Here is a 24,110-nt window from a genome sequence, read left to right as displayed (position 1 = left end):
TACGTGGGTAGTGCCAGCAGTGCACACTAACACTACTGCATTCACACTAGGGATATGGAACCCCTATTCTTGTGATTAGTGGACCTTGCTGGGACCACCACCAATCAGACACTTATCACCTAAACAGAAACCCATTATAAAGTCAAGGGAAATCCAGAATCAGACTGCCATCCATGACACCAGTGTGAACAGAGCCTTTGGAGCTTTTCCGAGCCAACAATACACTGCATGCAGGACTCTTCTACCATCAGAAATAACCTGATACAAACTGATCTTAACTTATGCGCAAAATAATGGATCCATTATTTATTTATTTTGTTCTTCTGATGGATAAGAACAGAAAGCTAAATAGTGAGGTGAACTCAGCCTATGATCAATCGGATTGCCACGCTAACCACGTTCCCTTTCCGATCCACTTTTCAAACCCAGAATAAGTCGTGCATGTAAGTGAAAATTTGGAACAAAGCAGTCCAAAGAGTCACAAACCTATTTTGCATTTAGCAGCAAGAAGGGAGAAAGGTGCCCATAGGGCTAGTAGGTTCAATACCTCAAAGATTAAAGAGTCTCAGCTTCAGACCTCTCGCACACAAACGCGTGCTGGCCGGGCCAGTGTTGCGGTCCGCAATGCAGAGGCGGACCCATTCACCTTAATGGGGTCCGCAATCTGCATCAGATGGTCCGTAGTGCATGCTGTGCTGAGGCACATACAGAAACCCACGGAAGCACTCCATGGCGCTTTTGTGCCTGTCGCGCACTGTCCTTCTGGATCCATTCAAATGAGTGGGTCCATTCAAGTGAGTGGGTCCGCATTCATGACTTGGTGTGTACACACGGATGGTGCCCGTGTATCATGGACCCACTGTTTGCAGGCTGCAATACGGCCACTGCCAGGCAATGGCCGTGTACATGAGGCCTTAATGGCTGTGCTGTAGGTACACCATCATCGAAAGCTTTCAAATAATGGTGGCTGCAGCCAGATGCCACAATCGCCCTGATTTGGCTTGCTGGACAAGGCAGGAGAGCAGGTGAGGAACTAAAAACGGTAACCAGGCTTATCAGTACATGCTTTCAAAGTATGTAGTCTAGTGGAAAAAAGAAATTCAATAGTTACTTTAATTTAACCAGCTCAGCCCTCCTAGCTTAAACCCCCTTAATGACCAGACTACTTTTTACAATTCTGCACTACACTACTTTCACGGTTTATCGCTCGGTCAAACAACTTACCACCCAAATGAATTTTACCTCCTTTCCTTCTCACTAATAGAGCTTTCATTTGGTGCCATTTCAGTGCTGTTGACATTTTAACATTTTTTTATATTAATAGAAATTGACCAAAATTTTTTTTTTCACTTTCTGTTGTAAAATTTTTCAATTAAAACTACATTTCTATAAAAAAAAATTCAAAAAATTTATTGTTCTACATGTCTTTGATAAAAAAAAAATGCAATAAGTGTATATTTATTGGTTTGGGTAAAAGTTATAGCGTTTACAAACTATGGTGCAAAAATGTGAATTTCCGCATTTTGAAGCCGCTCTTTCTTAGCACCTGTCATGTTTCCTGAGGTTCTACAATGCCCAGACAGTAGAAACACCCCACAAATGACCCCATTTCAGAAAGTAGACACCCTAACGTATTCGCTGATGGGCATAGTGAGTTCATGGAAGTTTTTATTTTTTGTCACAAGTTAGCGGGAAAAGTTTATTTATTTTTATTTTTTTACAAAGTCTCATATTCCACTAACTTGTGACAAAAAATAAAATTTTACATGAACTAACCATACCCCTCACAGAATACCTTGGGGTGTCTTCTTTCCAAAATGGGGTCACATGTGGGGTATTTATACTGCCCTGGCATTTTAGGGGCCCTAAAGCGTGAGAAGTAGTTTGGAATCCAAATTCGTAAAAATGCCCTGTGAAATCCTGAAAGTACTCATTGGAATTTGGGCCCCTTTGCACATCTTGGCTGCAAAAAAAAGTCTCACACATGTGGTATCGCTGTACTCAGGAGAAGTAGGGCAATGTGCTTTGGGGTGTAGTTTTACATATACCCATGCTGGGTGAGCGAAATCTCTCTAAAAGTCAACTTTTCCCTTTTTTTTTATACAAAGTTGTCATTAGAGAGATATTTCTCTCACCCAGCATGGGTATATGTAAAAAGACACCCCAAAACACATTGCCCTACTTCTCCTGAGTACGGCGATACCACATGTGACACTTTTTTGCAGCCAAGATGCGCAAAGGGGACCAATTTCCTTTTAGGGCATTTTTAGACATTTGGATTCCAGACTTCTTCTCACGCTTTAGGGCCTCTAAAATGCCAGGGCAGTATAAATACCCCCCATGTGACCCCATTTTGGAAAGAAGACAACCCAAGGTATTCCCTCAGGGGCATGGCGATTTCTTTTTTTTTTTGCACAAGTTAGCGGAAATAATTTTTTCTCACAGTCTCCCTTTCCGCGAACTTGTGACAAAAAATTAAATCTTTCATGGACTCGCTATGCCCCTTTCCGAAATGGGGTCATTTGTGGGGTATTTATACTGCCCTGGGATTTTAGGGGCCCTAAAGCATGAGAAGAAGTCTGGAATATAAATGTCTAAAAATTGTTACGCATTTGGATTCCGTAAGGGGTATGGAGAGTTCATGCGAGATTTTATTTTTTGTCACAAGTTAGTGGAATATGAGACTTTGTAAGAAAAATAAAAAAATATTTCCGCTAACTTGTGCCCCCCAAAAAAAAATAAACTCGTCATGCCCCTCAAAAGTGATCTTTTTATAGCTCTGCAGCGATTTTACGGTGTTTTTGCAGTGATCAGGAAAAAAAAATTCTGTCACTGCGGTGGGCGGACTGAACGCAAGTGTGCGCACAAGATCAGGCCTGATCGGGCGAACACTGCGTTTTTTTGTAGAGCCTATAGAACATGTCCTATTCTTGTCCGCAATTGCGGACAAGAAAAGGCATTTTCTATATAGTTCTGGCAATGTGCGGATCCGCAAAATGCGGAAAGCACATTGCCGGTGTCCGTGTTTTGCGGATCTGTGGATTTGCGGATCCTCAAAACACAGACGTCTGAATGGAGCCTTACAGGGGGGTGATCAATGACAGGGGGGTGTCCGTGTTTTGCGGATCTGTAGATTCGCAGATCCGCAAAACATATACGGACGTCTGAATGGAGCCTTACAGGGGGGTCATCAGGGAGTCTATATGGGGTGATCAGGGGATGGGGGTGTAGTGTAGTGTAGTGGTGGTTGGTGCTACTTTACAGAGCTGCCTGTGTCCTCTGGTGGTCGATCCAAACAAAAGGCACCACCAGAGGACCAGGTAGCAGGTCTATTAGACGCTGTTATCGAAACAGCATCTAATATACCTTTTAGGGGTTAAAAAAATAAAAATACAAATAAAAATCGCTTCTACAGTCTGCCAGCGAACGATCGCCGCTGGCAGGCTGTAGATTCACTCGTTTACCTGCCGCTCCTGAGTGTGCGCGTTCACAGGAAATCTCGCGTCTCGCGAGAGGACGCCCCGGCGCGTCCAGGAGGAATAACTGGGCCGCCGCCAGGACGCAATCCTGCGTGCGGCGGTCCTGTACTGGTTGACGTCTCAAATACAATGCATTTCAGGACTCAAAGGCCCGATCTTCAAGTAACAGACAGACAATACAGGTGAAACTACAAATCATTAGAATATCGTGCAAAAGTCCATTTATTTCAGTAATGCAAATGAAAAGGAATTGCATTAATGCAGCTTAAAATTAGAATATTACAATACTAAAACACGGGGGGCACACCAATAATAGTAAAGCAGAGTGCTGGCCTGGTATATATATAGAACATGAATACAACTAGACAAAGAAATACCATACAATGGCCGCACATCAAAAAAGTAAGCAATTTATTGAAATATCAAGGTTAAAAACAACATTTACATGGGGCAAACCCCAAGGATGGTACAATGGAAGTATGGCAATGATTGTATAAGTGTGTGGTAGTGTCCCACAGGGAGAGCAATGCATGAACGGGTGAACCATCAAATCCCTGCAAAAAATATATATCCCTCAGTCCTGTAGTGGAAACACAAACATGGTGGTAACACACAAAGCATACAAAACCCATCCAAGAGGAATGCACTCAAGCCTAACGCGTATCGCTAGTTCCTGGACTAGCTTCCTCAGAGGTCCATGTACATTGTAATCCTAGGAACTCGTCCCATATAGTCAGTATAATCAAGTATTTAATTAAGTAAGTATAGATCAGCTGTGGTCATACCTGTTAAGAAGCCATCATTGGGTGGAGGGGCCAGAGGAAAAAAAACGCTGATGAGTGTCACCTAGATGTGTCCCAGTGCATGGTCCACGCGCACCTGCAGGCGCCAGCAAAGCCGGCGTGTTGACGAAGCAGGTGCGCATGCGCAAGATGGCTCCCGGAACAGACACCAGCGCCACGATGCGTTCCAGACAGCGGAAGCGCAGTGAGGCGTCCAACGTCATATCCACGAGCCACATCGCAACTAAGTCCCAATGGAGCGCAGAATGCAAATGTAGACAAGCGCAGCAAAACTAATACAGAGAGTATATACATTATTGAACATGATTAATTCCATGATTGTTGCATGCCATACTAAATACATATATCTACATAATAATACAATATAAAACAGTTAAAAAACAGTGCATTTACGGATCCACCTCCAATTCCATGATTATTATATGCCACAATATATATGTATAATAGTGCAAAAACAGTACATTTGCGGATATCGTATGACCCCAAACATCCAATTCATGTCCAATAACAGTGTAATTCATAAAATCCTATTTAAGATTTGTTACACTTATTTTCTTATATTTTTCATTTTTGTATTTATTATAATTTTATGCATATTATTACATATATATATATTTTTCGATGAGAAAGCACTGACTCAGCACTTTAGTGGATTATATTATGTTAATGGACATTATAGATACGAATTGTGATCCTTTTCTTTAATCATGCATGTGATGACATACTTTTAGGATTTATGAATTAGGATTTTATGAATTACACTGTTATTGGACATGAATTGGATGTTTGGGGTCATACGATATCCGCAAATGTACTGTTATTGCACTATTATACATATATATTGTGGCATATAATAATCATGGAATTGGAGGTGGATCCGTAAATGCACAGTTTTTTAACTGTTTTATATTGTATTATTATGTAGATATATGTATTTAGTATGGCATGCAACAATCATGGAATTAATCATGTTCAATAATGTATATACTCTGTATTAATATTTAGTTTTGCTGCGCTTGTCTACATTTGCATTCTGCGCTCCATTGGGACTTAGTTGCGATGTGGCTCGTGGATATGACGTTGGACGCATCACTGCGCTTCCGCTGTCTGGAACGCATCGTGGCGCTGGTGTCTGTTCCGGGAGCCATCTTGCGCATGCGCACCTGCTTCGTCAACACGCCGGCTTTGCTGGCGCCTGCAGGTGCGCGTGGACCATGCACTGGGACATATCTAGGTGACACTCATCGGCTGTTATTTTTCCTCTGGCCCCTCCACCCAATGATAGCTTTTTAACAGGTATGACCACAGCTGATCTATACTTACTTAATTAAATACTTGATTATACTGACTATATAGGACGAGTTCCTAGGATTACAATGTACATGGACCTCTGAGGAAGCTAGTCCAGGAACTAGCGATACGCGTTAGGCTTGAGTGCATTCCTCTTGGATGGGTTCTGTATGCTTTGTGTGTTACCACCATGTTTGTGTTTCCACTACAGGACTGAGGGATATATATTTTTTGCAGGGATTTGACGGTTCACCCGTTCATGCATTGCTCTCCCTGTGGGACACTACCACACACTTATACAATCATTGCCATACTTCCATTGTACCATCCTTGGGGTTTGCCCCATGTAAATGTTTTTAACCTTGATATTTCAATAAATTGCTTACTTTTTTGATGTGCGGCCATTGTATGGTATTTCTTTGTCTAGTTGTATTCATAAAATTAGAATTTTGTGAAAAGGTTCAGTATTCTAGGCTCAAAGTGTCACACTAGTCAGCTAATTAATCCACACCCCCTGAGCAAAGGGTACCTGAGATTGTGACTTTGGGGTTTCATAAGCTGTAAGCCATAATCATCCCAATGATAACAAATAAAGGCTTGAAATATCTCGCTGTGCATGTAATGAGTCTCTCATGTGTTAGTTTAGCCTTTTAAGTTGCATTACTGAAATAAATTAACTTTGCACAATATTCTAATTTTTCGAGTTTACCTGTAAGTAGTGGATTCATTTCCTCCTCTACACTTCATCCTTTGCAACACGTACCTATGGGATACTCCTCTATGCGACTGATTAGTCTGGTTGCTGTGAGACTTTCTGAAGCCATAAAAGTATAGTGGGGATGAATACATTTGTGAAATCAATTCCATGAATTCCTTTACATAATAGTGACCTGCTCTAGATTAGCATGCCAAGCAGCTACAGGAACAGCTTCTAAAACAGCTCAACAAACCTCGACTGTAGAAAAACTGAAGCATGACTATGTGGTAATGAGGGAACACCTTAAAAGGGGTTCTCCGGGAATGATTTAAAATGGCCACCAGCAACTTTTCCTAGATTGTGAGTAGCACTGGTTGCCACCACATGCAGAGCTGCCTAGAGGGGTGTGGGGTCGGGACCTCATTTCACACTTCGCTGCTCCACAATAGCTGGTGATGATGTGATCCTGCCTATGACATGCCATCATGGCTGAGCAGCCTGAAAGGAAAACCCACTAATATGTAGTGTATACAAGTGCTAGGGCATAATGTGCAGTCAGACCACACCCTCTCACCCCTAGACCGCTCTGCAAGCGGAAAGCAACCAGTCCCGCTCGTATTCCAGAAGAGTTTGCGGGCAACCATATTAAATAATTGGGCAGCACAGTGGCTCAGTAGTTAGCACTGGTGCCTTGCAGCTCTGGGATCCTAGGTTCGAATAAGACCAAGGAGAACATCTGTATGGAGTTTGTATGTTCTCCCCGTGTTTGCGTTGATTTCCTCCTGGTCCTCCAGTTTCCTTCCACACTCCAAAGACATACTGATGGGGACCTTAGATTGTGAGCCCCATTGGGGCGCTGCGGAATATAGTAGCGCTATATAAGTGCATTAAATAAATAATTCCTGGAGAACCCAATTAACTCAAACTGCTGCCCTATCGAATACATTAGAAGGAGAGAAGCTGAACTCTGTGATGCAGTATAGGATAAGAAGCAGGATTTCTGAGTAAAAAGCTTGGAAAATCCAGACAGGACTCCTAAGAGACACTGATAGTCCTGATGACCTCACCCTCATACAGTGGACAACTGTGCACAATCAATTGCCTGGCTCTGTAAGTCCGAGATGGTCATTTCCTAGCCGTATGGTTAAAGAGGTTCTCTGGGTCTATAAGACTTATCTTTGCACAGTGCAAAACAGCAGTTTGTCTGCCCATGGGTGAAACCACAAATGAAAATAATAAAATAATTGTGGATCAGATTCCCAAAACCCTCAGCTGTTTGAATGGGCTTGTGCGCTCTCGAACAGCACAGCTCCACACACTGGGTACTGGATGTGAAAGGTAATGCAGTGCAGCCCTTATGTAAATGAAGGACACAGCACTGCTAGTATCCAGGGTATGGAGCTGTACTGTTCGAGAGCGCACAAACCCATTCAAACAGCTGATCGCTTGGGATTTGGGGAATCTAATCCACAATTATTTTCATTTGTGGTTTCACCCATGGGCTGACATACTGCCGTTTTGCACTGTGCTGCATGCCAAACAATAAGGTGAGACCTCTGGCTGAATATACACTACTCACAAAGCGGTATATTTGGCTTTTGGGTGAAATGTAGGAAACGTAAAAGTTCACGCTACAGTGATATCATGAAAGTAGGACATTTAAAGGGAACCTGTCACCTAGAAAATGCATATTATGTAAACAATAGTCTTGAAGTTAATGGAATGGGGCAGCGGCTTTCTTGCCTGAAGTCAAGCGCGTCCCGCCCCCTGGCGTTTGATTGATAGGATTTCCAATTTCTTCACTACCGCACACGTGTGCTGTGCCCCTGCAGTACTGGCGCCTGCGCACTGTTCCACTCTGCTATGAAGTAGGCTTAATGATCAGGCTTAATGATGAGAGCCTGTGCATGCGCGAGACTACGTTCAAGTGCCCGGCAGTGAAGGAATTGGACATCCCATCAAATACTAAGGGGTGGGGCGCACTCGACTTCAGGCGAGAAAGCTGCTGCCCCCTTGACTTCAAGACTATCGTTTACACATAACATTACAATAAAATTATTATTTTTTAGACCTTTGCCGCATTGCACAGAAAAGACAGACACCTTTATAGTCATGCTACAGGCTGCAATAAGGTACTGCTTCCTTTAAGTAGAAGCATGCAATGGTGCTTTCCTCATCTCAATTTACTGAAACAAAAGCCCACACTAATGCCACCACCAAAGGTTTGTCTGGTGACAGTGGCTGATGCATACTGTGAAGGGACTGTGTACTAGCTTGTACACACTGATACCTTTTGGCGCAAAACCACAATTGCGAGTGACGTCTTTTTTTATATATATGACGTCACTCGCAATTGTGGTTTTGCGCCAAAAGGTATCACAGTGTGTACAAGCTAGTACACAGTCCCTTCACAGTATTCTACATCACTCCTTTGGAGTGCGGGCAACTCCTAGGATTGAGAAGATACCAGCAGCATACCTCATCCGGATTGAACCCGTATTCCCCCCCGCCTTTGCAAGTGTTGTGCAGATACAGGCACAACACCAGAAGGTGAGAAACTACTGCCACAGCACTCTAAATCCAACAACCAAAAATTACTACCCTATGAGCGCCTTGTCTCCCGTTTATTTTGCCAAAGTGGCTGATGCATAGCACTCTCCTTGGCGTCTCCAACATGGTTGGGGGCCATCATTTATGCACAGCGTGAATCGACTGAATCAGTGAAAAGCACTGAAGCCCACTGGTCCCTCGTCCAGCATTGATGCTCCCTGCCCCATGCAAGATGATGACGCGTGTGCCTGGTGGTGTGCTCAGTTACCCTTGCAGGTTGTCTAGCAAGCAGACCACACTGATGTAAACGGTTTTGCAAGGTCTGACGTGACACTTGGGTGCCTCTCACCTCCCTTAAATGTGCCTGGAGTTGTGTGGCAATCATTAGTTAGTCATTAGTGTGGGATGTGGCCAAAGGATGTCCACTTATGTGCCTTTCTTTGACTCTTCCAGTCTCTGCATTTCTGATACAACCTGCTGATGACACTAACACTAAAGCTCAGTGGCCACTTCCGTCTGAACATCCTGCTTGAAGCCTCGCAATGTACTGTTGATCAAATGTTAGGTGTCGTCTTGGCCTCGTGTCAAAATGTGAACAGCATGATGAGTAGGACCGTCACCAATTCTATTTGAACCAGGAAATTTATTGGGCGATCCATGGATCAAACAACTGTTGTGAATTTTAATGTTAAGCTCCTTGTTAGAGAACAGCAAGTTGTGCAAAAAGTACCAAAACAATTGGACATATGCATTCAAAAGTTTAGGGAAGGTCACAATTTCAAGTGTAAGGCCCCTTTCACATGGGCAAGCTTTCTGCGCAGATGCAATGTCGCGACGTGCACGCACTGCACCCGCACTGAATGCGGACCCATTCATTTTAATGGGGATGTGTATATGAGCGATGTTTTTCACGCATCCCTTGTGGGTTGAGTGAAAAATCGCAGCATGTTCTATAATCTGTGTTTTTCATGCAAAGCATGCCCCATAGAAGTGAATGGGGCTGTGTGAAAATCGCATTGCATCCGCATTGCATGCGATTTTAACGCATGGTTGCTAAGGAGTTGATGAGATGAGCCCCGGGTCCCCATTAAAGTCCATTTACTGTATTGTTTTTCATTATAACATGGTTATAATGGAAAATAGCAGCATTCTTTAACTACAGAATGCCAAGTAAAATGTTCCTTAACGGTTAAATAAAAAATAAAAAAAATTACTTCATGGATGAGGTAAGTAATTTTTTTTAACCCTTAATGGACATTTTACTTAGCATTCTGTATTAAAGAATGCTAGAATCTACAGAACACCTAACCCAAACTTCTGTGAAGAAGTCCGGGTTTGGGTACCACATTCAGTTTATCACGCGTGTGCAAAACGCATTAAAACACTTTGCAGTCACGCTGAAAAAAAAAATGCAATCGCAGACAAAACTGATTGAAATTGCGTGCGCACTTGTGCGGGTTTCCTGCAATGCACCCGCAACGCATCCGGCCCTCACCTGTGACGCTCGTGTGAAAGCAGCCTAAAAAGGTGCATTTTAGGTGCATCCTGAAATGTCACCCACAAGCCAAATATCCCTAACTTGTTGTAGCGTAGGAGTCTTGTGCTCTAGATATGTGAAATATATAAGATCAGCTAGATAAAATACAGGAAGAAATGAGCATCCAGGAAAGAGAAAAGACAGCATTTGTATGTAAAGAGCTTTCAGACATCTTGTACAGCCAGGCACTTCTCGTCCAAGCTTTAGTGAAAGATAGGTGTATGTTGGTAAAGAACAAAAGTAAAATATTCAACAGTAAATGCTCAGATGAAAACCATGATGGAATTGTACAAAAATTACCATGGAAACTGTTCTAAAAGCGATGTGCCGTGTATTCAAATCGCATCAACTTCCCGAGCAGAATGATACTGAATGATAGCACGGCTTTTGTTTTGCTGTGCACTTTGCTGCTCAAGATACTAAATTCACTATGTACTAATGCATTCACTGCTGCTGGTGATTTCCAGACGTAATTGGATGTGCACAATATCTGTCTAGTACTCAAAGGCAGGATTTAGATACTGGTTTATACATTTTCATCTAGCAACAGGGAATAGAATTACAAAATATACAAGAGAAGCTAAAACTGCCATCATATACAAGAGGGCACATACTGGATTTCTAGCACGGCGGCATACATCATTTATAAACCTGCAGGTTACACAGCTAGTCCAGAATTTTCACACAATGGTTATGGCTTAAACAGTTTTTTTTATAATGGGCCTTGTTCATACAGAGTAACAGAGGTGCAACAGAAACGTAGCCGTTCTATCACAAGCCATAAAACGGTGGTGGTGTTTTTTCTTGCAGCATTTACTCCCCCTAGAGTCACAAGAGAGAAATATACTATACCTAGAAAAGAAATCACAGCATGACACTAATTGTATGAATAGGATTTGTAACCCTTTAAGGATCAAGACAATTTTCATGTTTTATATATTTGTTTTTTTCCCCCTCACCTTCCATGAGCCATAACATTCACTTTTCTGTTCTCCTAGCTACACGAAGGCTTGGCTTTGGAGGGTTTGGTTTATATGACATTCACTATGCAACAAAACTGACATGATACATAGGGTTTCTCCTGCTCTACTTTAAAGAAAACTCTGACACCCATACTTTTTTAATATATTCCTCTACAGAGCTTGGAGGGCCTGCTTTTTTGCAGGTCAAACTATATATTTTTATTTGTACCAGTTTGGGAAATATGTGATTTACTACTTAAAAAAATTCAGAGGGCAAAGTGACCAAAAAGTAAAGCATTGATACATTTTTCTGTTATGGCATTTGTAACATTCATTTATTTTTGGCATTCATTTTTTTAAAACAATATCTTTAGGCACTTGAACAGCAATTGTTTGCTTATACCACACACTGTAACAATTTATTACCACAGTCTATGGTACTAGTGACATCTTCCTATTAAAGGGGCTATTCACTTGAAAGGGGCTGAGCTGTGCCTAGCCCATGACCAACGGTTAACGTCACTGCCCTAGGGTAAGCTGCAAGAATGCAGTGGCACTCTCAGAGCCCCGACTTCACCTGATAGGTCATCATTTACAAAGTCAGATAACCCCTTTAAGAGGACCAGTCACCATTCCTGACACCAGTTTTAATAGCTACATGCATATTATTTCTACTAGAAGTTATGAGTTTCCGGCAGTCTGCAGTAAGGGTACAGAGGGGTGGTAACAAGTTGGTGGTGTGTTCCTGTGATGCTAGGAATTAATTCATAACTTCTGGTTGAAATAAAGGAATGGTACAACATACAGACAATTCTGGAACATCTATTCTTATTACATGGGGAAATGTTTGTAGATATTAAACAGGCATGTCAAGAGTGGTGACAGGTCCTCTTTAACCCCTTCAGGACCCTGAGATTTCCCATTTTTGCGTTTTTGTTTTTCACTCCCGCTAGTCCTAACTTTGTTTCCATTTACATAGTCTTATCAGGGCTTTGTTTTTGCGGAACCAACTTTCTAATAGGACCATTTAGTTGTATACCATGTAGTAGGAAGAGGGGGGGAAAAAAAATTCTAAATGGAGTAGAATTGGGTAAAAAAAAAAAAAAAAAAGAAATCCGATAGGAGTTTTTATTTTACACTGTACACTATGCAGTAAAATTGACCCGTTATCTTAATTCTCCAGGTCAGTACAGTGGCCAGTTACAACGATACCACACTTGCATAATTTTCTTGCTTTTTAATACTGGAAAAAAATATACCGTATTTTTCGCCCCCATAAGATGCACTTTGCGCAACCCCCCCCCCCCACCCAAAAGTGGGGGGAAATGCCCCTGCGTCTTATGGTGCGAATGCTGCCATATAGCATCGTAGACTGCGATGCATCAGTTGGAGGGGGGGAGGGGCCAGTGTCATGCAAATGTGCAAATGCAGCGGGGCCGATGCAGTCTCTGTACTCCGGCCCCGCCGCTCACTCACTTCCTTAATGCCTAAACCTTTTATAATAACTTTAACTGAAGTTCTAATCCCCAGCCCCATCTGTACTACTTACTAAATGTCCTGTAGCAGGCAGAGCAGGGCGGCCGGCCGTAACTCACTGAAGTCACGTGCCTGCGTCGCCTACTTTATGAATGAAGTAGGCAGCGCAGGCACGTGACGTCAGTGAGTTACAGCCGGCCGTCCGTCCTGCTCTGCCTGCTACAGGACATTTAGGCTGGGGATCGGAACTTCAATGAAAGTTATTATAAAAGGTTTAGGCAATAAAGCAGTGAGTGAGCGGCGGGGCCGGAGTACAGTGACCGCACCGGGTCCGCGGCATTTGCATGACACTGGCCCCTCCCACAGGTTTAGCTCAGGGATATTAGGGCATCTGTGGATGCCACTCGTTATGGGGTTGGGGATCTGTGGGTGACATATATAGCAGTGCCATCCACAGATCACACCCCGCCCCCCCATAACAGTGCCATCCACAGGCAAATCGGCAATTTTTTTTTCCCCCGTTACGCCATAGATTTTTTTTTTTGTTAAGTATTTTTATTTTAAGTAAAAGAGGGGTGATTTAAACTTTTAGTTTTTTTTTATTTTCTTTATATTTGTAAAAAATAAATAAAATTGGACTTTGTCACTTTGCATGACAACTGGCAATTATTAGATTACCCATTGTGTTCATTGATGGCTAAATAGCCAGAACTGAACACTTCATTTGGAATATAACAATACAATGCTGCCACACCTAGTGGCCTGTATTGGTTTATTCCTGAAACAGACACTGAAGCCTGCTTGAGGCAGCGGGCTATTTCAAGCATGTAACAGGTTCCCCAATATCAGCCGGGGAACGCAGTTAGTGGAACGGAAGCGTGTGACTTCCGCTTCCGGACTACTCTAATGCCATGGTCACATTTGACCACGGCATCTGAAGGGGTGATCGCATACATGGGCAGTGGGTCTCTGCTATTTAAAAAATAGTAGAAACCCGGTGGCTAAGGCGCCCGCGAGCAGGCGCCATGTTTAGGTACCGGTTCCGCCGTACATATACAGGAGGTCCTTAAGGGGCTAAGGGCTCAGACCATTAACATGGCAGGACTGGGAGACATGTTGTGCATACACAGGCACAAGGCTAGTGAGGGCGAAGGGTCGGTGCTGCCAGTATCTTAGTCCTTGTGAGTGGAATTACCGGTTTTCCAGGAGTGATATGGAATGCAATAGGGGGATGTGTACTGGAATAGTGCACAAAAATGATACCTCTTGGCGCAAATACAGGACCTCAGTGGAAGTATAGAGAATCTTTTTTTTTTTTATTATCGATTGGTACAAAGAAAACGCGTTTCGGAGTGAATGTACTCCTTTCTCAAGTCTTTGGGGTCCGTGCTGGTGCAGATAGCACGGCTTCTCACAGGGCTGTGAAATCTGTGCTGCTGCACTGAGGTTGTGTATTTGTGACAAGAGGTATCATATTTGTGCACTAAACCAGTACATATCCCCCTATTGCTATTCCAAAGTGGATTCATCAGGGGATGTTCCATCATGAGAGATAACAGGTGACGTGGTGTGCAGTCGGGCAGCATTTGATCTTTGGGTCTCCGAGAGGTACGATTCCCCATTTTGGTGGAGGTCCCAGCAGTAGGACCTTGCGGATAAGGGATAATGTCTCACAACCAAAAAAGAGCCCATTAAGAGCTTCCACCATTCTTACAGCCTGTTTGTATATTACCAGTGTCTTTCTTAACTCAATATAGAATGTTGTGTTGTCTATGTTGCCCTCTGGCTAGAACCCAATGTGCCACCCTAAGTACTACTAGTGATGCCTTGGCTAAAGGAGAAGCACCCCTACCCAAGTTTTATCTACACAGTGGTCTCAGCCTTCTTTTCCCTAATACAGAGATGCCATAATAGACTCACACAAATATATAGGTGGGTGCTCATATTGAAATACATATTGCTGTGAAGTCAATTTTGTCAACCATCAAAAAAATAAAAAATCTAAAACGAAAAAGGAGTTACTTACCAGTAATTTGATTTTCCGAAGTCCATGAAATCACCAGGAGACAGGATCCGCCTCCCAGGACAGGAAACCCACAGGTATAAATTAAATTAAAAGGAGCCTCTCCCTCATTCAGTAGTTTCCAGAGACAAGAGACCACCTTCGATCCATTCACTCCGTTTGGACAAACCAAACCTCCTTTTCTTCCTCTGTTAGCGTGTTTTTTTTTTATGCACACCTTGTGAAAATAGAAACTCAGACCCATCACCAATACTTTAGGAACATGGTAGAAACAGCAGACTCATAACCCTTCATCTAACAAGCAGCGCTCAAAAGCCACGACGTCAAATGGAGTCCCTTCACTGGGGGGAGAACAATTGGGCCTTGCATAAGATCCGGGATCTCTGGCAGGACCCAGGGATCGGCTATAGACATGATCCTTGGGCAGGAAAACCATGCTCGCCAGGGCTATAAAGGGGCTATGAGTTATCTTTGCCTTGTCCTCTCAGACTTTGAAAACCCAGGGGATAATTTGAAGAGGGGGAAACACATATAACAGACCCTGGCTTCACGGCTGAAGCAAGGCATCCACTGCGTTCGAAAGGTCTGTTGGTGACAGGGAGAAAACTTCACCTTCCTGTTTGCTCTGGTGACAAATCTATTTGTGGTAATCCCCAGAGTCCGACTATCCTGGAAAAAATGGATTGATTAAGGGACCATTCCCTCTGATCCAGAGACAGACGACTCAAATAATCCACCTTCCAGTTGTTCATCCCTCTGATGTGAAGGGCCAACAAGGACAATGCTCTCCCCTCTACTATGGAAAAAATATGAACCGCCAGAGCTCCCAAAGACTCAGACCGCATTCCGCCTTGATTGTTCAGATATGCTACAACGGAGCCATTGTCTGATAATATCTTCACGTCGGTCTTTGATAAGGGGGAAGAACTCCCTGTAGAGACCGAAGGACAGCCATGAGCTCTTTCAGATTTGAAGAATTGTCCGAAATCGGGCAATCCCATAATCCCTGGAGTAAGGTTTCCCTCACATGTGCCCCCCATTGCCCGCAGGCTGGCATCTGTGGTTATCACAAGGGGGTTTACAATTCTCCAAGGAACACCCTGGGTTAGATTGTCCAGAGAAAGTCACCAAACTAGGGCATGACATGTCAGAGCTGAGACAAACTTTCTAGGTCTCTTGCCTTGCCTGACCAAGCCCCTAAGATCTCCCACTGAAGAGCTCTGCAATGTACCTGGGCCCATTGCACAGCCGGGAGACAGGAGGTCAGGGTTCCCAACAGACATCCCTTTCCTTATAGAAACTCAAGGGTTGTCTATCAGGGAGTGAACCACTAAATTTACCTTCTGGGTTTTTTCTGGAGTTAAAAAGGGATCTCTGAACCACTGAGTTCAGCATTATCCCCAGGAATCGTTGCATCCTCTCTGGAACTAGCCTCGACTTCTCAGCGTTTAGGATCCAACCACACATGATCTGCGTCACCAGCTGAACATGATAAACATTTTTTTTTTACTTGATGGGGCTACAATCAGAAAGGTGTCCAAATATGGTACGAACAAGATGTCCTTCTCCCTTATATGGGCTGCCATCTCAGAGACCAGTTTTGTAAATATTCTCGGGGCCATTGAAATCCTAAAAGGGTAATACCTGGAATTGAAAATGTCTCAATCTCCCCTGAAATCTCAGTGCCACTCGGAGGTATTTCTGGTGCTCCAGAAAAATTGGAAGATAGACATCTTTGATGTCCAATACCGCCATAAAAATAGTCCTGGTAGAGGAGCTCCACTACTGATTTTATTGTTTCCATCTTGAACTGTCTATATTGTAGATATCTGTTTAGAGACTTTAGGTTTATAATTGTTCTGTAGTCTCCATGTGACTTAAAAGAGTGGAATAGTATCCTGTACCTTTTCCTCTTTCTGGGCATGGAATAAGCACTCCCTCTGAAGACTTAAAACCTCTTCTCTAAGGAGGCCTGAACTGAGCGTCCTACTATGAGCTTTTCTGGAGGGGAACACTTTAAATCTATCCTGAATCCTTCTTTTAACGATCAAAGGATCCAGGTGCTGTTATTATAACACTAGCTCTGGAAAATTTCCACTTATCGTTCTTTCCCCCCCCCCCCCCCCCCCCCCCCAATCCTTAAACCGCCTGCCCCTTTGAAAGGAAAAATTCTGAATACGAAAGAAAGGAGGAAAGGAAGATGGAAAACCCTTTTTCCTATCTCCCGCTTTCTCTAGGATATCGTCTAAAGTTGAGCCAAAAAGGTATTTACCCTCACACGGGATGCTACAAAGGCTACTTGACCCAACCAGTTTTTCAGCTATAATGCTCGACGAGCAGAGCAGAATTAGCCATAGATGGGGCCCTAGCAGATACTCTAACTGCATCAGCCCAAAAATCTGCTGCTTTAGAGATGGCCAGAAAGGATTCTTATAATTTATCTCTGGGGGGTTTTATCCCTTATCTGAGCCTCCAATTGTTTAAATCCACAAAATGTGTGCTCTAGCCGTACAAGTAGAAGAGATATTGGGCTCAAATGCCGCCCCAATGGACTCCCAAGTTCTTTTAAAAAAAAAAAAAAAAAAAAAGGCCATCTGCCTTCCTATCCATTGCCTGCTTGAGTTGACAGAGATCATCAAAAGGCAGTGAGGACCTTCGAGAGACTTTGGCTATGGGGACATCTATTTTAGAGGCTTTATCCCATAAAGAACAATCACCTTCTTCAAAAGGGATATTTTCTTTTAACCGACCCTGGGATGAAACTGCGTTTATCCGGATGTTTCCGTTCCCTGTTAATCATGGCCTTGATATTTTTATGGATAAAAAAAATGATCTTTTATTTTTTGTTTGTAGCCCCTCAAACATAACGTCGTGAACAGATCATACTTGTAAAGAATATGGATTAAAATTTACTGTCAGCCATGTCACCACACAAGCCATCAGCTGAGGTAGTGAGCGCCACAGGAGTGCTCTGCTTCAAAGCCAGCAGATGGCAGAGGACCTCTAGCAGTCCACCAATGTTTACAATTTTTCACACTTCCATTCAGCCAGCCAGGAACCCAGCCAATAGAACAGGAAAGACCTCTCTGCAGGAGGTCTAGTCCATTCACCAGTTCAATGGAAATTATCAGACTTTCTGGGGCCGGCAGTTCATAAGGCATTATGAATCGCCCAGCCATCACAGGCACAACCCAGATACATATTTGTGTCTCTGTGGCCACGATGAACAGGCCCGTGGTCACAGTCTGGCAATGGGAAGCCAGATATACATATCTCCCCACAGAAACCCAATAACTGTACCATGCTTGGACTCTACTTGTAGCCGGAACCCAGGCGTGTCTGTTGGTCCCAGAACCATATCCCTGTGACCTTCTGGTCTGGAGCTATGAACCCTAAAGGGATTTGTGGGTCATTGAGCTGCCAGGATCGGCAGGTAGGTGGGGGGTGGGGGTGGGGGACCCTTCCCAGGGGCAGGGAGAGGAGGGGCCGGCTACAGTTTAAAAAGCTTGTGCCAGCAAGCGGGCGTGTCTTTTCTCTGAAGGAGGGTCACATTGTGCCATGTGTTTAGAGGGACCTGCAACAGGTGGACATCACTGCCCTCCATGTGAACACAGCTAAGAACTCATCACAAACCAAAAGGACTTATCCATCTGGTAAACTGACTTTTGTTCTGCTTAAACCTATTTGTACCATACCACCTGTTTGTGTAACCTCAGACCACTGTATATATTCCTTGTGTTTATAGTGTTATTTGTAGTGAGCCCTTAAGGTGATTAAATATATAATTTAATATTGTGCCGTCTTGCATCTCGATCACAAATTCCCACGTCCATGTTTCGGCCTAGCAATACGCTACCGCGGGTTGGTTTCATACCCTATATAATCCAGTTAGGGGATCAGGCTTATATCAAGCAAGAAACTGGTGCAGTCTTCCCGGGCTGAGAACGCGCTGTTCCACTGGAGCAGTGAAAAGGCTCTCAGCTTGTTGCCTCTGTGCCCCTGTGGACAGGAGGAGTCTGTGAAAACTGTACCAAGACTGACCTTACATGCTCCTCTAGGATGGCATAGCGTCACACCTTGGTAACCAGTGACCATACCGTATTTCGCGAGCTTGACGTAGTTGACGTCCGGTGTCAGTCGGGGTATGGTATTAGTCACAGGACTTCTTTAGCATCTTCAAAATTCAAGGTTGCTCTAACAGCTTTAACAAGCTGATCTACATCCTGAATGGGAAAAAATGGTTAACCGCCACCTACGTCCCTGCTTTCTAGGAATTCTTCAGAACTGGAAACGTCAGAATCTTGCAAAACTAAAGCGGACTCTTCTCTAGAACTTCTGTCTATGGTGATGGTGGTTTTTTTTTAGATAGCAAAGTACTATTGACCTCTTCCCTAATCATTTTCTTCAAGCATCTAACCATAACCGGGGATTCTTCAGCAATGGTATTTTCAATGCATGCTCTACATAACAGAGTAGTATAGGCGGGATCTAGTTTTGTTTTACAGAGGCCACATTCTTTATGGTGCGTTTTAGCAACCACTTTTTTAGGTTTATTTAATAAAAATAAAAAAAAATAAAAACCGCATAATGCCAGAATAAACTAACAATCCCAAAAAGTCCAGTTACATTGACAATAGACCCATACCCTCATTCATACCACAGGTGCAGGGGTAACTGGGTCTCTTGGGGTTTCACCAGAGCTCTCCAAGCTGGGACACCACTTGCGACCTTGGATCTGGAAGAACACTGCAAAGATCCTAAGGTAGGCTTGAACCGGGCTGAAGAAATTTCTGAATCAAGCATGGGATGCCAGGATCACATCATTAGCGCCCCCTCATATATCGAGCGCTTATGAGCTTGTCACTTCCGCTACACTGTTTGAAAAAGTTATCCTTCAAGTTCCGCCCACCTTTTACTTAGTTGTCAGCTGGGGAGGCCAGACGCCAAACGCCACGAGGTGAAGCAGGGATCGCCATACCGCATCTCCGTGCCCGCTGCGCCTCTGGCGAGTACCGCCACATTCTCTACTTGTATCCCCGCTCACCATCTGGCCTTGTATTTAAACACATTTTCTGCCCGCCGGCGCTTTCCATCGCATCTTGCTGCCCCCAGCCTCAGATGCAGTGTGTAGTCTTCAAGGTGTGTGTAGCGGGGAACTCAGCCGGCGCACACCTCTGCCCAGCCAGTCTCAAATCCAGGGAGAAACTACTCCCTTCACAAAATAAAAAATAAATAAAAACCTGCAGGTTTTCCTTCCAGGACAGGAAACTACTGAATGAGGAAGAGGGTCCTTTTAATTTATAACTTTGGGTTTCCTGTCCTGGGAGGCGGATCCTCTCTCCTGGCGCCGTCATAGGACGTGGAGATAAAGTTGCTTAGCAGAAAAGTTAAAAGGATATTCCCATCTGATGGCTCCCCCCAATCCATCCAAATATGGGACTACACGGACCCTGCTCTCAAGAAAAGCGGGGGCCTAACAGTCGGCCTGTCACCAGTCAGACACTTCTCCCCTAACATGTGGCTAGGTTACCAGTATAACCCCTTTAAGGAAGGAGTGGACGATACATATATAACTTTGGACATGTGTAAAAATCCAAGAGTTCTGGGCAAAGGTTAAAAAATAAAATAAAAATTGAGGAATACCACTGGTTTAACCGCTACCTGGCCGCCTAACGCAGGATTGCATCCTGTGGGCGGCCGGGTTATTCATCTTTGACGCACTGGCGCGTCATCTCGTGAGAGGCGAGATTTCCTGTGAACTCGCACACACAGGAGCGGGCGTTCACAGGATCCGAAGGTAAACTAGTTGATCTACAGCCTGCCAGCGGCGATCATTCGCTGGCAGGCTGTAGATGCCATTTTTTTTTAACCCTTGAAAGGTATATCAGACACTGTTTTGTTAACAGCATCTGATATACCCGCTACCTGTTCCTCTGGTGGTCCCCTTTGCTTGGATCGACCACCAGAGGACACAGGCAGATCTGTAATAAGTAGCACCAAGCACCACCCCCCCCTCCTGTCACTTATTAACCCCTGATCACCCCCCTGTAAGGCTCCATTCAGACGTCCATATGTGTTTTGCGGATCCGTGGATCTGCAAAACACGGACACCGGCAATGTGCTTTCCGCATTTTGCGGATCCGCACATTGCCAGAACTATATAGAAAATGCCTTTTCTTGTCCGCAATTGCAGACAAGAATAGGACATGTTCTATAGGCTCTACAAAAAACGCAGTGTTCGCCCGATCAGGCCTGATCTTGCGTGCACAGAATTTTCAGTCCGCCCCACCGCAGTGACAGAATTTTTATTTTATTTTTTTCTGATCACTGCAAAAACACCGTAAAATCGCTGCGCCGCTATAAAGTTCACTTTTGAGGGGCATGAAGAGTTCATAGAAGATTTTATTTATTTTTTTAGCACAAGTTAGCGGAAACTGTAAGAAAAAAAAACAAAAAAAAACAAAAAAACTAAGTCTCATATTCCACTAACTTGTGACAAAAAATTAAAAACTTCCATGAACTCACTATGCCCATCAGCGAATACCTTAGGGTGTCTACTTTCCGAATTGGGGTCATTTGTGGGGTGTTTCTACTGTCTGGGCACTGTAGAACCTCAAAAAATATGACAGGTGCTCAGAAAGCCAAAGTGTGTAAATTCACATTTTTGCACCATAGTTTGTAAAGGCTATAACTTTTACCCAAACCAATATACACTTATTGCATTTTTTTTAAATCAAAGACATGTAGAACAATAAATTTAGAGAAAAATGTATATAGAAATGTAGTTTTAATTGAAAACTTTTACAACAGAAAGTGAAAAATGTCATTTTTTTGCAGAAATTTCGGTCAATTTTGATTAATATAAAAAAGTTAAAATGTCAGCAGCAATGAATGGGAGATCTTCACCAGAGTCTCACTTGCCAGAGAGGAATTTCAGCTGGCAAATACTAATAAAAAAAAATTAAAAAAAAAAATAAAAATCTAGATTTGCCAGAACATGGCAGAAATGGTTAAATTAAATAGTAGATGCTTTTGAGGAGGGGGAGACGGGTCGGGAAGTTGTGGGTGTGACGGAGGGCCTGGGCAGGGAGAAATTTTTTATTTTTATTTTTGAGCAAACGGTGGCTAAAGGGAGGAAGGGGTTGGTGTTATTGTATGTAATGCAATAAGAAACTGAAGGATTTTTAAGAGGTTTGTAAAAAAAAGTTATAAAGATACAATAAAAAAAAAATTATATATACGAAAAAGTAGGCCTGCACTCCTGAGTTGTAGTGAAATTGATAAAACTTTTATTCACCCATAATATGGTAAACTTGCGACGTTTCGGCTCACAAGAGCCTTCCTTAAGCCTGAGGAGGACTCTTATGAGCTGAAACGTCGCAAGTTTGCCATATTATGGGTGAATAAAAGTTTTATCAATTTCACTACAACTCAGGAGTGCAGTCCTACTTTTTCGTTTTTATACTATTGGGTATTGCCGTGACCCTTTGCTGGACATTGCACCCGTTTCCTGGTTGGTGCTCCCGCTGGATTTTTTTCATTATTTTATATTTATATTATAATATCATACACACACACACATACACAAAAACCACAATGTAATACCACTGTGGACACAAAACCCTGACCTTTCCTCATAGAAATGAAGGTCAACCACAACTTATTGACCAAATACCTTTCAATGACCGAGGTACCAATATTTAATAAAGATTGATTGGCAGAAAGGAACGTAGTATTAACTACATAAAAGCAAGGTTATCAAGAATACTTTAAAAAGGGAAGAGCTTAAAAAAATAATGCAAGATTAAAATGCAGCATCTCACCTAGAGGAGAAACGTTCACAATTTTAATAGTACAGTAAATATGACGAGTGAAATGATGCAATTCCGATAACCGCTCCTTACATTTCCAGCCCTCACTAAGAGTGCATACACCACTACTCGTCCTGCTGCTGTACTGGCTGGCCAGTAGGATAATGCAGCAAGAAATAAATCAGGACCAGCTTAGAAACAAAATACAACAGCTGAAATTCATTTTTTTCTTTTTTTTACTTGCCTCAGAAGTCTGAAAATTGTATTTTCATAAAAAGTGAGCTCCATCATACTTACAGTCACAGATTTCAGCGTCATTCCATGGTATGTCCCCATAGTGTCAATTTTAAAGCCTTCCGTTTCTGCAAAACAAAGAACGCGAATATGTAAAGAAGTTCATGCCTCTTAGTATTCTACGGGGGTCATTATCAAACTGGTGTAAAGTAAAAATGCCTTAACTGCCCATAGAAACCAGATTCCACCTTTCATTATGTACAGTTCCTGGAAAATGAAAGGAGGAATCTGAGTGGTTGCTATGGGCAACTAATCCAGTTCTACTTCACCAGTTTGATAAATGACCCCCTATGTTTTTTATGATGACATATCCTCAGTAGTAAGCCAACCAATAGTTGGTATAGAGTCAGAACAGTGTATCCCTGGACCATATTTATCATCCAGTCTGAAACCCTGTGATAAATCTGGTGCCGGTGTGCACAGTCTAAGGTTACGCCATCTACAGGATTAGTAAATCTGGGCCAATGTAATGCAATCAGCCGTAAAGTAAACTTATTCCTAAACCACTTGCATTTTAAATATCCTACCCTGCTTCATGGAGTTGAGCACAAGAATGGAGGAGAATGATGACAGCACGATGGTAATTTAAAATAAAACTGCCAGATTTATTTTGCTACTCTCAGAGAGCAGGATACGAGAAGGAGGAAAGCAAATAGAGCTAACATACTGTATATATCTATCTGAAAGGACTCCTATGAGACAGTGAATCCCAATTACCTACCTCACGCACAATGACAGCCACCTCCCCTGTATCAGTGTGTGGTCAGTGAAGGTTGTTGGGGGGTGGTGAGCAGGACTCACAGTCCCTCTCCTGGATTCACTCAACTTTTTTTTCAGCAATCATAAAACTATATATCACACAAGCTCAGCTGCTCTACCTCTATCCTTTACTGTGAACTGATAGGCCAGCTGAAATCACCTGACACGTTCGCTTTAAGCAAGATTTTGTGAGTGGACACTTTATGGGTTAATATTTGGTGACGCTTCCCAGGACCGAGCAGCTTTCTGTAAAGCTTAACAAGGCTGGAGATTGCTGCAGGCTTTTAATTTTTTAAAAGACGTTGGGGGTCATTCATCTAAGAACAGCCATTTATGCCGGTCTTAGACAGCCCCTGCTCTGCCAGAGGATGCACCTAATTTATAACAAAGCGCATCCTCTGGCAGATCTGGCACCTAGATTGAAACCTA

General features: G+C 43.1%; 1 protein-coding gene across 1 annotated transcript in view; it reads right to left on the bottom strand.

Annotated features, from left to right (window-relative positions):
• The window catches only part of CDC73 (cell division cycle 73), a 118,966-nt gene that overhangs the window by 37,306 nt on the left and 57,550 nt on the right, over positions 1-24,110 (bottom strand). Inside the window, exon 10 of the mRNA XM_044300997.1 lies at positions 22,926-22,990. Coding sequence (XP_044156932.1) covers positions 22,926-22,990 — 65 coding nt within the window. The remainder of the gene's footprint in view (positions 1-22,925; positions 22,991-24,110) is intronic.

The sequence above is a fragment of the Bufo gargarizans genome, chromosome 7 (assembly GCF_014858855.1).
Source record: "Bufo gargarizans isolate SCDJY-AF-19 chromosome 7, ASM1485885v1, whole genome shotgun sequence".
NCBI classification, from domain to species: Eukaryota; Metazoa; Chordata; class Amphibia; order Anura; family Bufonidae; genus Bufo; species Bufo gargarizans.
This window is presented reverse-complemented; position numbering and strand designations above follow the sequence as displayed.